Genomic DNA, 16101 nt, shown 5'->3' with positions numbered 1-16101 from the left:
CCGAGCCAAAGCCTGTGCTAGGCCCAAATCCCCGTGTGCAGCTATTATGTAGACACATCCTGACTGTACACTGCTTGGAGGTGCAATTTTCACACTGCAAATTGCTGATTTGGTAGCCACTCTGATTTGGTGCCATTTTACACTCCAGGCAAGATGGAAGGCAGTAGAGAATCAGGCCCCAGTTGTCAAAGGCAAACACCAAGGTGTCAAAAGCAACCTAAACAAGAAGAGAAGAAACTTACTGCAGAGGTCGAAACCAGGCTTTGAATGGAAGGGAGGGACTGGGGGGCCGGGAGGGACAGCTCCCACTATCAAAGTAATATCCATTTCAAGGAGAAAATGGGTTGTTAAATGATCACTTTTCTAGCTGTGGTCAGGGATATGTCCTCAGACATGATCTGAAACATTTCTGTCCTTGTAAATAGATGGTGTTCTTAAGATTCGGAGACACATTTTCAATCTTTTGGCTAACTGTGGATTAACAGTGCAGTAATGCAGACTCAAACTTCAAATGTTAAAATAATAAAGCTAAAAGACACTGCCTTTAAAACAATCAGTAAATCAGTTCCTCTTATGTCTTTGTAATTCCTTTTGACTCATGTAATAGTGGTTGCAGGGTATGTAATGGTGAAACGTAAGCACAAAAGCTAATTCAGTGGCTTCCTATGTGGGAAGGAAGCTGCAGAAGGTAGGTGCATCGTATACATTTATTTAGTATATCAAAATTCTAAAGTTGGATTTCTTAATTTAAATACAATTAGGAGAGTGTTGCACACCAAGCAGATATTGTTGTACCAGTCCCAATACAATTTTAATTTAGAGCTTTTAAGTCATCACAAAATCTCTTTAAATCCTTCTTAAAAACCCTCTCTTCCATGATTCATATAATGGCCACCCCATTGAGCATTGGCCTGCTAAACCCAGGGTTGTGAGTTCAGTCCTTGAGGGGGCCATTTAGGGAACTGGGGTAAAAATCTGTCTGGGGATTGGTCCTGCTTTGAGCAGGGGGTTGGACTAGATGACCTCCTGAGGTCCCTTCCAACCCTGATATTCTATGACTCTATGTTGATATAACATCACCATCACGCCTGCCTACATAAAGGAACCTAAGGGCATGTCTACACTTAAAATAGCTGCACTTGCATCACTCTAGCGCTTCAGTGAAGACGCTACTACACTGGCAGGAGAGCTTCTCCCATTAATCCACCTCTGCGAAAGGCGGTAGCTATGTCGACGGGAGAAACTGTCTACACTGGGGGTTAGGTTAGTATAACTGTATCACTCAGGGGTGTGGGTGTAAGTTTATAGTGTAGATCTGGCCTAAGTTATCACCTTTCTCAGTGCAGTCTTTTCTAGCCTGTTGAAGTCAATCAAATGACTGCCACTGACTGCAGTGGGCTTCGGATCAGGTGCGTAGTTTGTAAATGCCTTGGACCAGGGCCCATATTTTTGTGTTTTGTAGAGTTCTGAGTGCACGGTCAGTGCTTGCCAAATCATAAGTAAAAATTCTTCCATTTTTTAAAAGGTCTCTCTCATTTCCCCGATTTTTATGCTTTAATTTTCAATGTCCTAAAACAAAAAAAATGCCATTGTTTCATATACACACCCAGAACAGTTCATTTATTGACTATAATTATTTGCCAGGCATTTGAAAATGGATGGGGGAAAGAGATTGTAAGGGTAAAGAATGGTGAATTAACGTTTTTAGTTGCCCCGCTCGCTACCGGTGGTGGATTATCTTGACGTGTACAGCTGCACTTAGAATGTATTTTAAAGCTATGTCAAGAGCACCTGGAGTTTATGCACCCTTTTTGGTATTTCTATCATTCTAATAATAATTGGCTACAACTATACAGTGGTCCTATCCTGTATTCCTTACACAGACAAAGTTATTGTTGAGAATGTCTAGCCGGCATGAGCAGCATAGGAACTAAAATGTATAGACATCAGGGGTTAGATTCTGATCTCACACCAATGTTGATCTCAAGTAATGTCACTGCCGTCAATGGAAATACTCCAGACTTACACCAGTTTAATGAGAACAGAATTTCTTTACAGATTAAGGAAGAAGTTTTGCATCTATGGATTCATACCTGAGTTTTCTCAGTGTTGTACTTCATGGCTCTAGTTCATTATAGTTCCAAGCAGTGATGGCATTTTAAGGTAAATAATGTGTTTTCTGTGCTGCTTGATACCGAAGGGCTTTTATTACTGCTGATGTTACATGAAAAAGAAAGTTATTTAAAAAAAAAAAAGTGACGTTAACAAATGGAAGCCCTTGGGGAACTGTTGCCTGGATGGGATTTTGATTGGAGTTCAATTTAATAGGCCGTAAATCTTCCCATTTCTGATTTACATTCTGCTTCAGACTGGCTACCAAATTCATGCTAATCAGTGTTTCGTTTTTCCCTATCAAACAAATGTTACAGATATGAGCATAAACAGGAACATTCCCCCGGCAAGGTGACCTTGCTCCTGTAAGCAATGTACTGGTAATTGATTTAGTGCCTCTCCGTCATCTATAAATTGGCCCTCTTTCAGTAGCACACTTATCAGCAGATTTGTAGATAATTGGTGGGAGTCGTTGGTTTTTCAGTGTAATATTTTGATGGCAAAATATTTCTCATAAACCTGTAACACAGTGACAACTATGATCATTGTCATTTTACTGCAATGATGGAACACATACTGCTGGAAGATATGACTGACTGACTTCAGATGCAGTGATGTGCACATGTCAGGGACCAAAACCCCTCTGTATTTTACATTAGCACTGTCCAGAGGGCCAGATCCAACCCATTGAAGACATTAGAATGAAGTCTGTGGGAGTTTGTGGACCTTGGGTCAAACCCTGACTCCTTCATATTGAAGCTGGGCTGGGAGACTGATCTACAGCTGCTGTCCTTTATGGTGTATGATTATTAATTAGGAGGTCACAGTAAGGGAGAAATAGACCAGAATGTCGGTGGTTTGCCCCACACTCATCCCTTGTGATTCCTGTGCATTTGTAAATTGTATCGTTTCAGTATATTGCTCACTTAATCATTCCCGGCATTATTGGGATTGACAGGTTGAATTTTGTGCCATTTGACTGCATCACGGTCTGTAAATTGAATGTTTTATAGCTTATTGAAAAGGTGAAAAGGAAGCAACATCTGCCACCAGCTTTCTAATTACATCAGCATCAAATACATAATAATGTTCTTAACCCCACCCACACTTGCTGAGAAGCCATTTATAACCACGGCCCAGGCAAGCTGAAACAGTTAGTACGATATGACTCTTTTTCCTTCACTTTTCTGAAACACTGCTGATCGTTTCCCCCTTCTTCAGCTCCCCTCCTGGCAAAAAAGAAGAGGGATCGGGATTATCTTTCTAAACGGTCTTTCTCTGCTAAAATGAATAGCTTAAGAATGCATGAAACTAGTGTGAAAAATGCATGTACAAGAAACCAGCCTCGCGTATTAAGGATCCCAGTGAATCTACTGTTGTTATTCATTACTTGTACTATGGTAGCGACTAGTGACCTCAGCTAAGATCAGGCGCCGTTGTGCTAGGTGCTGTTGAAACCCAGAGCGAGAAACAGTCCTTGTCCTGAAGAGTTTACAATAGACAAAGAAAGTAGGAGAAAGGTAGTGTTGTTATCCTCACTTTGCAGATGGGGAGCTGAAGCATGGAGAGTTTAAGCCCTTGTCTGCACTGGGGGGGAATCGATCTAAGTTACGCAACTTCAGCTATGTGAATAACGTAGCTGAAGTTGACGTACTTAGATTGACTTACCGTGTTGTCTTCACCGCGGTGAGTCAACTACTGCCACTTGCCCATCAACTCTGACTGCGCCTCTCGCCGAGCTGGAGTACAGGAGTCGACTGGAGAGCGCTCGGGGGTCGATTTATCGCGTCTAGACTAAACGCGATAAATCGATCCCCGCTGGCTCGATCGCTGTCTTCCAATCCGGCAGGTAGTGAAGACATACCCTAAGTGACTTGCTCAAGGTCACAAAGAAAATCTGTGGGAGACCTTGGAAGTGGAGCCCAAATCTTCGGAATCACAGCCCAGTGTGTCAACCTCAAGGTCATTATTCGTCCATTCCTCTCTCTTAATCTGTTCCTTAACAGGCTGATGTGATTGCAGAGCCATTGGCCATTATCTTTGAAAACTCGTGGGGATTGGGGGAGGTCCCGGACGATTGGAAAAAGGCAAATATAGTGCCCACCTTTTAAAAAGGGAAGAAGGAGAACTCGGGGAACTACAGACCGGTCAGCCTCACCTCAGTCCCTGGAATAATCATGAAGCAGGACTTCAAGGAAACCATTTTGAAGCACTTGGAGGAGAAGAAGGTGGTCAGGAACAGTCAACATGGATTCACCAAGGGCAAGTCATGCCTGACCAACCTGATTGCCTTCTATGATGAGATAACTGGCTCTGTGGATATGGGGAAAGTGGTGGACGTGATATATCTTGACTTTAGCAAAGCTTTTGATACGGTCTACCACAGTATTCTTGCCAGCAAGTTAAAAAAGTATGGATTGGATGAATGGACTATAAGGTGGATAGAAAGCTGGCTAGATTGTCGGGCACAACGGGTAGTGATCAACGGCTCAATCTCTAGTTGGCAGCCGGTATCAAATGGAGTGCTCCAGGGATCAGTCCTGTGGCTGGTTTTGTTCAATAACTTTATTAATTATCTGGATGATGGGATAGATTGCACCCTCAGCAAGTTTGTGGATGACACTAAGCTGGGGGGAAAGGTAGATATGCTGGAGGGTAGGGATAGGGTCCAGAGTGACCTAGACAAATTAGAGGATTGGGCCAAAAGAAATCTGATGAGGTTCAACAAGGACAAGTGCAGAGTCCTGCACTTAGGATGGAAGAATCCCATGCACTGCTACAGGCTGGAGACCGACTGCCTAAGCGGCAGTTCTGCAGAAAAGGATCTGGGGATTACAGTGGATGAGAAGCTGGATATGAGTCAGCAGTGTGCCCTTGTTGCCAAGAAGGCTAACGGCATATTGGGCTGCATTAGTAGGAGCATTGCCAGCAGATCGAGGGAAGTGCTTATTCCCTTCTATTCGGCACTGGTGAGGCCACATCTGGAGTATTGCATCCAGTTTTGGGCCCCCCACTACAGAAAGGATGTGGACAAATTGGAGAGAGTCCAGCGGAGGGCACGGAAATGATTAGGGGTCTGGGGCACATGACTTAGGAGGAAAGGCTGAGGGAACTGGGATTGTTTAGTCTGCAGAAGAGAAGAGTGAGGGGGGATTTGATAGCAGCCTTCAACTACCTGAAGGGGGGTTCCAAAGAGGATGGAGCTTGGCTGTTCTCAGTGGTGGCAGATGACAGAACAAGGAGCAATGGTCTCAAGTTGCAGTGTGGGAGGTCTAGGTTGGATATTAGGAAACATTTCACTAGGAGGGTGGTGAAGCACTGGAATGGGTTACCTAGGGAGGTGGTGGGATCTCCATCCTTAGAGGTTTTTAAGGCCCTGCTTGACAAAGCCCTGGCTGGGATGAATTAACAGGTGTTGGTCCTGCTTTGAGCAGGGGGGTGGACTAGATGACCTCCTGAGGTCTCTTCCAACCCTAATCTTCTATGATTCTGTGATTCCTTTATTTCACATTCAGTGTTTTGCCAGATGATGAGTTTCTCCAGAACACGCATGCTGCTGCATCCTTCCACTTCCATTATATGGATCTGTGTTAACACGGAGACCTGATCCCGCCTGAAACTGCCCCATTAGTCTACTGTGCCCAACCCTAATACCAAGAGTATGTCTACACTACATTGGCACAGCTATGCTGCTGTAGTGCCATAGCATAAATGGAAGGGGTTTTCTGTCAATGTAGTTAATTCACCTTGCCATCAACCTAGCTGCATCTACAGTGGGGGTTAGTGGGCGTTGCACAGGATGTGGAATTTTTTACAGCACTGAATAATGTAGCTAGGTCAATCTAATTTTAGCTATAGACCAGGCCTAAGTCTTGTCTGGCAGACACGCTATATTAAAATGTCAGGTGCATTGCAAGTGACATGATGAAGTATGCATTGAGAAGCAAACATGATCACAGCATGGCACCAGTGCAAAGCTCTGGCCTCTGGAGAAGCAGGCTCTGAGGACGAGGAATTGGACAGTTTCCATCTGAGGCCTGGAGTTTCCTGGACTTTGTCATTGACATCGAGACCTGAAGCAGAATTTTTCCAGTTTTTCTCATCTCTTTAATAAGAAAGACCCTCCTAGTATGGATATCTACTACATGCAACTATATGATATGACGCAGTAACTTTGGCCAAATCCCGAGGTCCTTTCTTAGCTTTCGCTTGGTCCGTATGCAAACAAACCCCTGTTCCCATAGAGAATTTATCCGAGGAAAGACTGTGTTAGAAAATTTAAATGTACCACCACATTCTAAAACCATTGCTTTTATTGAAAACAAAAATATTTGGCTCCCACAGCTCATGTTCGACATTGTGGCACCGAGACGTGCTTTATTTTAGCTTTGCCGAGACAATGCAGAAGTATACCCTGACTCAATGAGAGGTAAATAAATGCGCATTCGTCAAAAAGAGATCAGCTAGCGTGTGGTTTTCACACAAGGCTTTTCGTAGTCCAAAAATACATAACAAATTGATGGTGTCAGGGCAGTGACCACACAAGTAAACAGCGGCTGTTTTGCACTCTGCAGTAACTCATATATAGGGCTTTGGACAAGAGCATGTTTTATTGAGAGAAGCAATGGTAGCCAGAAATCTACTGCTGGAGAAGAGTAAGTTGTATTTTTATGGAAGGAGGGCAGCAAGGAAAGAAGTGGCAAGAAGGAAATACAAGGTACAGGAAGATACAGAAGGGTGAATGCTGTCAAGATGAGAGAAAGCTTTAACAAATTTTAGCTTAGCTATCAGTGGGAAAAGCAAAAGCAGCTTTATTCCAACCCTCCTGTACAGGCAAATACCAGCCCCACGGACTCCCCTGCTGCTTCTCCGTGAAACAGGGGGAAATAGATTAGTAGTGTAGCAGATTTTTCTAATGTTTGTGATAGGCCCTCATAATAAACACGAAGCTAATCCCAAACAGTTGTGAGGCATTGGAGAGAAAGTGACTATAAATCCAGGATGAAAATACCAGTGTATTCATCTGATACCTACAGGCCCCCAACGTGGCTTCTCCGAAATAGGCACATTTATCCAATCAAAACCAGCTTGGGCTGCTTTTTAAAGATGTTTCTCCTTCAGCCAGCGGTGAGGAGGAATCTTCATGCCAAGGAATGCATTTATCAACGGCGTAAAAATCCTGGCACAGGTTTTTGCCTTGAAACTGTCTGCAGAGTTAAAAGTAATGGAAGTTTTTGACACCATATGCCTAAGTGACATGCCATATTCTGCATCGAAATTGTTTCCACCTGGTTCAAATGTAGAATGCCAAACCACAACTCATGTAGACAAAAGCAATGATGGAGAGAGTCTTCTCTAAGCCACTCATGCACTGATCTCAAATGTAACTCGGTCCCTAGAGAGACACTGTGGCCTCATAAATAGAGCCCTGGACTGGCAGTCAGAAGACTTGGGGTCTCTTTCTATCTGTGGCACAGTCGCTTCGTGCCTGTTTCCTATCCCACTCTTTGTCTTGTCTGTTTGGACTGTGAGCTCTTTGGGGCAGGTATGGTCCCTTACAGTGTGTCTGTACATCACCTAGAACCCGATCTAGGTGTTAGTGTAATACAAATCATAATAAAATAGATGGAAAAAGATTTATGGTGACCCTACACAGGGGTCTCTGCAGTGCCCAGAGATCTCCGTAGCAGATCTATGCGCTTCATGAATCCACGGGGCTAATCCCCATGTACAGAGAAGCAGCAGCCTATGCTTGCTGCTCCACTCAGGCTCAGTAGTTATTCATAGCCCAACAGCATAGCCAGCCTGGCCAGCTGGCGTGGAAGATTCCATCTTTCAGCCCCTGGCGCTCTTACAAGAGAGCAAACCCTTTAACTCAGTTCTTCCCAAAGTGCAGTCCAGGGTAAGAGATGGCTGCTCACATGTGGCTGGCTCTCCTTTCTGAGAAGGGGAGATGAAATGAAGATCAAAAGTTAATGGTGCTGATTAACTGTTGATAAAAGGATAAAACACTTAACATGTCAAAGCCAGCTGGAAATACATTAACTGCTTCCCTCATGTTACCTTCCCAGGTAAGCAATAGCTGTCATTGCCACAGGGACTGCTGTAACAGCAGCTACTGGAATCAGTGGACATGGGCAGGGTATTTATTTGCCTTTGGAATTTGGCCTTAGGTCATGTGACTGATGCCAGGAAATCAAGTGGCCGTTTCTGGCCAGCACAGTAGTGTGTCCTAACCTTATAACAATGCTCTGGGACTGTGTGTAGAATGGCAATGGCAGGGGAGGCATTCTTGCTATTTACAGTGGCTCAAGCTATGAAAAGGTTTGGCAACCTCTTCGTTAATCTGAGCTCTGCTCCGCTCCCTAGGTTGGGCCTTTTGGGGCCGGATTTTTTAAACGTGTTTAGGCACCGCGAGGTGCCGAGATTTTCAAAGGCACCCAATCAGGTTTGATTTGAAATCAATAGGAGTTAAGCGCCTAACCGGCTTAAACACTGCCTAAAGTCTGTTGAAAATCTGGCCCTTTGCGTCCACACAATATAAAAAGCTCATAACCATTAGTACCCTTGTTAGCAGGGTTGGTAAGAAAACAGATGCACGCGTGAAGTTCCTCTCATTCTCCTGCTCTAACACAAAGCCTTTAATGATGATCTCGGCAAGGTTAACCTGCATTTAGTACAGACGGTCTGTATGTGCATTGGTTACGGGTTTAGTATGAGGGTAGTTATGTGACGGTGCTGAGAGCATCAGAATTTTCAGTGTCTTAGTGCTCTGCCTGTAAAGTGAGGTAAATCCTGTAAATACTTCCCAGCCATAATGTTTTGGGGAGGTGCTAAGAACCTGCAGGGATAGAGGCCAGATAGCTACCTGGACTGCAAGGACAAAATACAGACACAAAGTCAGATTCGGCCCACTGTCTTTCTCTTGTTTCTGAGGTTAGGTAGTGTAACAAGTTGACGCACAGGCCTACGAGCAAGAAAGTCTGTTCTCCACTGTCTGCTCTGCCAAAGACTTACCCGGGGCAAGCTGTTTGATCCCTCTGGTTAATAGGGACCACCATTCCAGTCTGCGGTGGCTCTGCACACAAAATGCCCATAGACGAGCAGGAATAATCTGTGCAAGAGACGTTGCTGGTCTGAAACTGCTGCTGCTCTCCCAGAAGGCTTGCTGCATGGCTTCTGCTTGGACTTTTGGGGAAGTCGGGACTGGGGTGGAAAATTCCTGTTCCCATTCCTGCCATATGCAGAATTTGTAGCAGGCTTCTTTGCACAGACCAGTTGGAATTTGGTTCTACTCTTTTAGCTCAGTGGTTCAAATCCTTAAAGCCTTTCTTGGCTTATGCTCAACCCTTAATCGGGCACAACTCATTGGTACACATTTTTATGTAAAAATTGCAAAAATTTTATATGTAACTTTATATCATCAGGTGCCATTTTTAAAGATAAAAATCTCTGAATTGGAATATGGAGTGGTCTTGATTGGGATGGGGGGGGAGGAAAGCTAAAAATCAATATATTGACATCATTCTCTTATTTCTGTTGAGGTAGCTTAATTTTTTTAAATATATGTAATACAGTGAAATGAACTTACAGAAGAATTATAATGTAATATTCAGTACAAGACTAAAGAATTTAATGAAAGGAAGGTCAAAAGAATAGAGAGAGACAGGAAAAAGAGGAGAAGAGTAGGTATGTGATTTAAAAATCCATGTTTTAGTTATTAATATAAGACAGAAATGGTCCCACATTTCTTCCACAATGGAAATACGGGATTCAGTGTTACGTTATATGCCGTGTAATTCTTTACTTCCGGCAAGCTCCATTTTATTCGCTAATATTAGTGTATTGGAACAAGATATTGCCTGAACTGTTGTATCTCATTATTGGAGAAGCCTCGAATATATACTCTGAATACATCCTATCCCTAACATTGTAGAAAGCTAAAGAAGCATGCACAACACAGCTTATGCTGTTGTTTACCAGGTATCAGGGGGTTACTGAGATACCTAGTGGTAAAGTGTATAAAATTAAACAAGGAGAGGGCGGGCTGTGTGGACTAACGTGCACTTTTGTGGAAAGACATTGTTGGTTGGGTTGTTGTGATACTAGCAGTTGTTTCAATTAAAAAGGAAGCATTGATCTTATCTAGGGCTGTCAATTCATCGCAGTTAACTCACGTGATTAACTAAAAAAAATTAATCGTGATTAATCACAGTTTTAATCACACTTTTAAACTATAGAATACCAATTGAAATTTATTAAATATTTTTGGTTGTTTTTCTACATTTTCAAATATATTGATTTCTATTACAACACAGAATACAAAGTGTACGCTGCTTACTTTATATTATTATTTATTATTATAAATATTTGCACTATAAAAATGATAAACAAAAGAAAGTGTTTTTCAGTTCACCTCATACAAGTACTGTAGTGCAATCTCTTTATCATGAAAATGCAATTTACAAATGTAGATTTTTTTTTTGTTACATAACTGCACTCTAAAACAAAACCATGTAAGACTTTAGAGCCTACAAGTCCACTCAGTCCTACATTGTTTTATTTTTGAATGCAGTTATTTTTGGTACATAATTCTACATTTGTAAGTTCAATTTTCATGACAGAGATTATACTACAGTTCTTGTATTAGGTGAATTGAAAAATACGATTTCTTTTGTTTTTTACAGTGCAAATATTTGTAATAAAAATAAAGTGAGCACTGTACACTGTATTCCATGTTGTAATTGAAATCAATATATTTGAAAATGTAGAAAACATACAAAAATATTTAAATACATGGTGTTCTATAGTTGTTTAACAGTGCGATTAATCGCCATTAATTTTTTTAATCGTTTGACAGCCCTAATCTGATCACATTGATATCCGCTTGCTGCACTTTTACATTCCAGGAACGGGATAATATTGCAACACCTCGAGACAAGACATCTGTCCCTTTATATAAATCATGGCAGGCAGAATGAGACAAATGTCTTTTCTGGTTTTTTTTACTGCAGTCAACATTTTCCTCTTTGTTTCCTTCATTACTGTGACTGACAGCATAGGTCACCCAAAGCATCGCTCGTAAACTATATAGAATGCACAAACACATGCTGCCTGAGATTCATTGTAAAGGAAGTTCTCATTTTTCCATATTGCGAATGAAGTGATACTTCAGGCTCACGTTAAAAAAGGAAGGAAAGAGCAGTATAGTTTTGTAAAACATTGAAACCAGCTAAGTCAGTGCCCTAACCTCAAGTTGACTTGACAGTGACCTTCTCAAGCATGAATAAGGAAGTTTTATGCGATAATTTTGTTTGTCACTAGAGTTGTTAGTGTTTTGTACAGTCATCCTTCATCACATGCAAACTCTGCAGCAATTGTAGCAACATCTCCCATGAATCATAAGCAGGATTTGAACCCAGGGACTTCAGCACTGCAACACAGACCTCTGCCACTTGAGCTAAAGGAAGTGCATTAGGCAGTAGCAGTTGGTATGCTGTTATCTTCCAGCGGCCCAGCTCCTAAAGGGGGGTGCCAGTGTGTTTCAGAATGAGACACAAAATTAATTGGAGCACCAAAACAGGACAGGGAGGGGAGCTTAATTCTTTACCAACATTTAAGAAGGAAGTAAAACGACTGTACATGCCACTTTTATTTAGCTTTAGAACGATGCAACAGTTCAGGCAGTATCCTGTTCAAATACATTTCTATTCGGTAATAAAAATGGTGCTGACAGTGAGGAATTGCTTTGCATTAATTATAACCCTGAATTCTGTATTTTGCATTGATGCAAGAATGTGTCATATAAATTTATAGCTTTTTAACTTTTTTTTTTATTTCTGGCCCAGACAGCCCATATCCATGAGATTTATTTCTTGATCTATACGCACATGTAATCTTTCTTGGGATTATTGCCATAGAAACAAGACGTAACATTGAGAGTGTTAGAAATAACAGATGGGATTTGGCTGTCTTTTCCCATTTAATCCACAGTGTCTGAAGAGTGTACAAAAAGTAGCAATTATTTGCTATGGGAGGGCTATTGCAGACTTACTAACAAGGACATCTGCACTCTTTTTAAAATTAGATGCTACTGCTTCCATTCTGGCTAGAGAGACACCTTGGGCGGTGTCATCCGGGCTGCTTGGAGGTGTGTTGGAGGCCTACATGGAAAAATCTACTGTATCACTTGCACCAACTCAAAAACTAAACAGTTGGTCAACAGCATAAACAATCAAATGAGCCCATAAATCTCAATGGGAGAGATGCCCCTGGAGCGCCAGCCGGCACAGAGAATAGGAATGGAACACAGGCCAGGATTTTCAACAATGGGAGCCTGAGGTTATGCTCTTAGGTCCACATTGAGACCCCGAAATAAATTGTCTGGTTTTCAAATGTGCTGAGCACCCAGCAGTTGTTGTTAAAGTCCGTGGGTGCTGAGCACCTTTTGAAATTAAGACACTTAGGTGGCTCAGTGTGGACCTAGGAACATAATTTCCGGCATCCAGTTTTGAAAATCTTAGCCTAAATAATGCTGATGCCTTTTCTGGTCCTTTCCCACGTTCCTATTATTCCTTCTATCTCCCTGTTTCCTTCTATTTTCTTTGTACTCCTGCCTTCTTTTCTTCTGTGGCTCCCACACTCTGTTCCTCTGCCTCCCCTCCCAACACTGTCTCCATCTCCCTTCTCACCTCTTCCCCTGAGTATCCCCCTGAGTATCCCCTGAGTATTCTCTCCACCTGACGTGCTGCTCCTTCCTCACTGTTCGCTCTCACCCTGCATCCACTCACTCATCTCCTGAGAGCCACAGAATCGTCAGCCTTTCCCCCAAGACCCTTATCCAGCAAGCCACAGGTGAAACTCCTCCCCTTTCTCCTGCTCCGCATGTTCGCAATAGCTCCACAGGGTATGAAGGACCAGCACCCCCTCCACGGGGCATGGAAATTCCAGCCTACAGCCTCCAGCTGTCTCCTGGGAGGTCCTGGGTTTCAAGCCCAAGCGTCCCCTTTCCTACATGGGAATCTCCAGGGCCTAAAGCAGGGAACAGGATCTTCTTAAAGGGCCTAGGGTGTACCAAATTCCTGCAAACGTTCTCCACTACTGTCTGCTGGGGTGGGCTCGAGGTAGTTTGGGACCTCTCTTCAGTCATATGCCCTAGGCAGGTGCCGTCCTCTTCTATTCCTAAAACTGGAGCTGAGTTTTCTGTGCTCAAGCAGTAACTTTCCTAAAGCAGATGTGGTCAAGAAGCAATGCTGCATGTAAATAAGGACGTCACACAGCCGCGAAATCATGTTGGTTTTGTAAACAGAAACCCTCCTTAGTCTCATTAACTGCTGGGGGTGTTTTAATTTGAAACAGGAAGATGTTTGAGTTTACGGGAGCAGATCAGGTAGCTCTTGTCTCTGATATGAATCTCTCTCTGTTTCAGGGAGGCATGCCCCAAACGCTGAGCTCTACCAGTATGTTTACTCCCTGTGGCTTCAGTCCTCATCTACACTCAGCAAAAGAAGATGATCAAGGGGGACTGATCTTCCAGGATGGAAACCTTGCCTCAGCATCTCTTGATGCTTTAATCCAACATCTTATACCTACAACTGATTACTACCCTGAAGTAAGCAATTCATAGTATAGTAAACAGTTTAATGTTGATAACTCGGGGCAGCGCTTTATGCAGAAATGTAAATGCATGGGTTTTGAATCAAGAGAGCGTATTTAAAGCTGCCTACAATTAAAGCTTGGCAAATTGACGCTTTGCTTTAAATGCCGTTGCACTGCCCTGTGATTAAGTTTCCATGAGAGAGCTTCAGGTGGGGGAATCTGTTGCTTTAAATAAGACACCAAGAAGTAAAGCTCTGGTGTTGATGAGTTAGTGAGCTGTCGAGCGGGGGGCACCTCAAAAATAACAGCAGCCCGGAGAGGTTTAGTGCTAGACTGAAGTAAAAAATAGCTCTAAGCCTGAACAGGCAGTAAATTTGCAGAACTTCAGCAGTTGCTAAAATTGCCCAGGCTTCTGTGTGTGAGAGGCAGTCCCCTATTGAAAATAGAGCCCGGTTCGTGACAATTCATAATAGCCACTAGGATGTATTGTGCACAACATTCTTACAGTCTCTGGGCCCATCTGACTATCCTGATCTTGGTTCCACCAATGTAAATCCAGAGTAACTCCACTGATGCATTGAGAATCTAATCCAAGAAGCTAAATCCTCCTCTTTTGCACTAATGCAGCCGATTGACTTTGGTGGATTTGCATAGCCCCAGAGGAATTGAGGGCAGAATTTGAGTGGAAGACTTTTCAGTGCTAATGTGTCCCAGTGGGATGACTTGTATTATAGAATCATAGAATATCAGGGTTGGAAGGGACCTCAGGTCATCTAGTCCAACCCCCTGCTCAAAGCAGGACCAATCCCCAGACAGATTTTTGCCCCAAATCCCTAAGTGGCCCCCTCAAGGATTGAGCTCACAACCCTGGGTTTAGCAGGCCAATGCTCAAACCACTGAGCTATCCCTTCCCTTCTTCTGATGAAGAATCATAGAGTGTGACTGACTTCTGCGCAGTTATAAAGTTCTCAGTGCAGTACAGGCAGTGTCTTACATTAGCAATTGCTCTGTTTCTGATCACCTGAACATGAACAGATTAATTGAAAAATGAGAAAAGCAATTAAACTAGGGTTTTGGGGTTGGGTTTTTAGCAGTCCCAATACGATGTGAAATATTTCATGAGCTGTTCAGGAGCATCGGTGGTGCTGCCGGATGGTAACTCAAGCCGCCTGGGGGTTGTGGACCCAAAGCAACTTTGCACAATATTTCAAGGATTCTCACTTGAGATTCATGCATGTGCTTTAAACTCACTGTACAAATATATTTGTAAATAATTGAACCATTTATTTCACAGACCTGCCCCTCCACAGCAACAGTGACTCGTAGGGCTGCTGATGACATTCCTACAGCTTGGCCTCGAAAACCAAATCTGGAAAGTTGCTAGAGTAAATCTTACCAAATGCTGGCAGGGCGAGCCCTGCAATCGAGTGACAGATCATTGCCATGAGTCTGGGTGCCTGGGCTGGCAAGAGCTGGAAGTGAGGGTTATGGAGGTCGCAGACGCTGCTGTTGGGAGAAGGGTTTAAATCACAGGGAATAAAGACTGACATAAGGGAAGAAGGATGGTCCAGTGGTTATGGTGTAGCGTGGGACTTGGGAGAGCTAAGTTCAGTTCCCTGCTCTGCTACAGGCTTCTTGTCTGACCCTGGATTAGTCACTTAGTCTCTGTCCCTTAGTTTCCCATCTGTAAAATGGGGATAGTTGCACTGCCCTACCTCACAGGGGTGACATGAGGATAAAGGCACTGAAGATTGTGAGGTGCTCAGATATATGATAATGGGGCTATGAGAGATATAATAAATTCTGTTGTCAAGGTCAGAAACCCATGCATCTTTTAGACATATGCCCTTCTCATTTGCACCAGTGCAATCCCACTGGCTTCAGTATAACGGAAGACAATTTTGCCCTCATGAGTGTAACTGTTTAGAAAGAAAGGTGCATGTTCAGATGTTTAATAAGTACAGTTTAAACTTCTGCACTTTAGCCAATGGGGAGACTACACGTGTTCCATGGGCAACCATAAGTAAAGCCTGTATCTGTATATGTATTTATGTATGCAAATATATGTAAATTCAAGGCAGAGAGTGGACTCTAGTGACTGCATACTTGTAACCTGAGGAATCAGCAACATCTCTGTCTTGTGACAAGGAGAAAATCTAAATATGGATTTCAAGATATTTAGATTTGAATAATCTAAATTATTATTATCGGGGGGGAGGGATAGCTCAGTGGTTTGAGCATTGGCCTGCTAAACCCAGGGTTGTGAGTTCAATCCTTGAGGGGGCCACGTAGGGATCTGGGGCAAAATCAGTACTTGGTCCTGCTAGTGAAGGCAGGGGGCTGGACTCGATGACCTTTCAAGGTCCCTTCCAGTTCTAGGAGATAGGATAT

At 43.0% G+C, this 16101-nt stretch overlaps 1 protein-coding gene across 3 annotated transcripts in view; it reads left to right on the top strand.

Annotated features, from left to right (window-relative positions):
* The window catches only part of RASGEF1C (RasGEF domain family member 1C), a 109750-nt gene that overhangs the window by 43870 nt on the left and 49779 nt on the right, over nt 1–16101 (top strand). For 2 of the 3 annotated variants that reach the window (XM_065409605.1, XM_065409604.1), the window contains exon 1: nt 13547–13723. In XM_065409605.1, the coding sequence (XP_065265677.1) occupies nt 13547–13723 (177 nt within the window). Of the gene's footprint in view, nt 1–13540; nt 13724–16101 lie in introns of those variants that run through there. The other variant, XM_065409602.1, reaches the window with a different exon arrangement.

The sequence above is a fragment of the Emys orbicularis genome, chromosome 8, assembly GCF_028017835.1.
Source record: "Emys orbicularis isolate rEmyOrb1 chromosome 8, rEmyOrb1.hap1, whole genome shotgun sequence".
Taxonomy (NCBI): Eukaryota; Metazoa; Chordata; order Testudines; family Emydidae; genus Emys; species Emys orbicularis.
The sequence above is the reverse complement of the archived record's forward strand: the minus strand, read 5'-3'. Positions and strand labels throughout refer to the sequence as shown.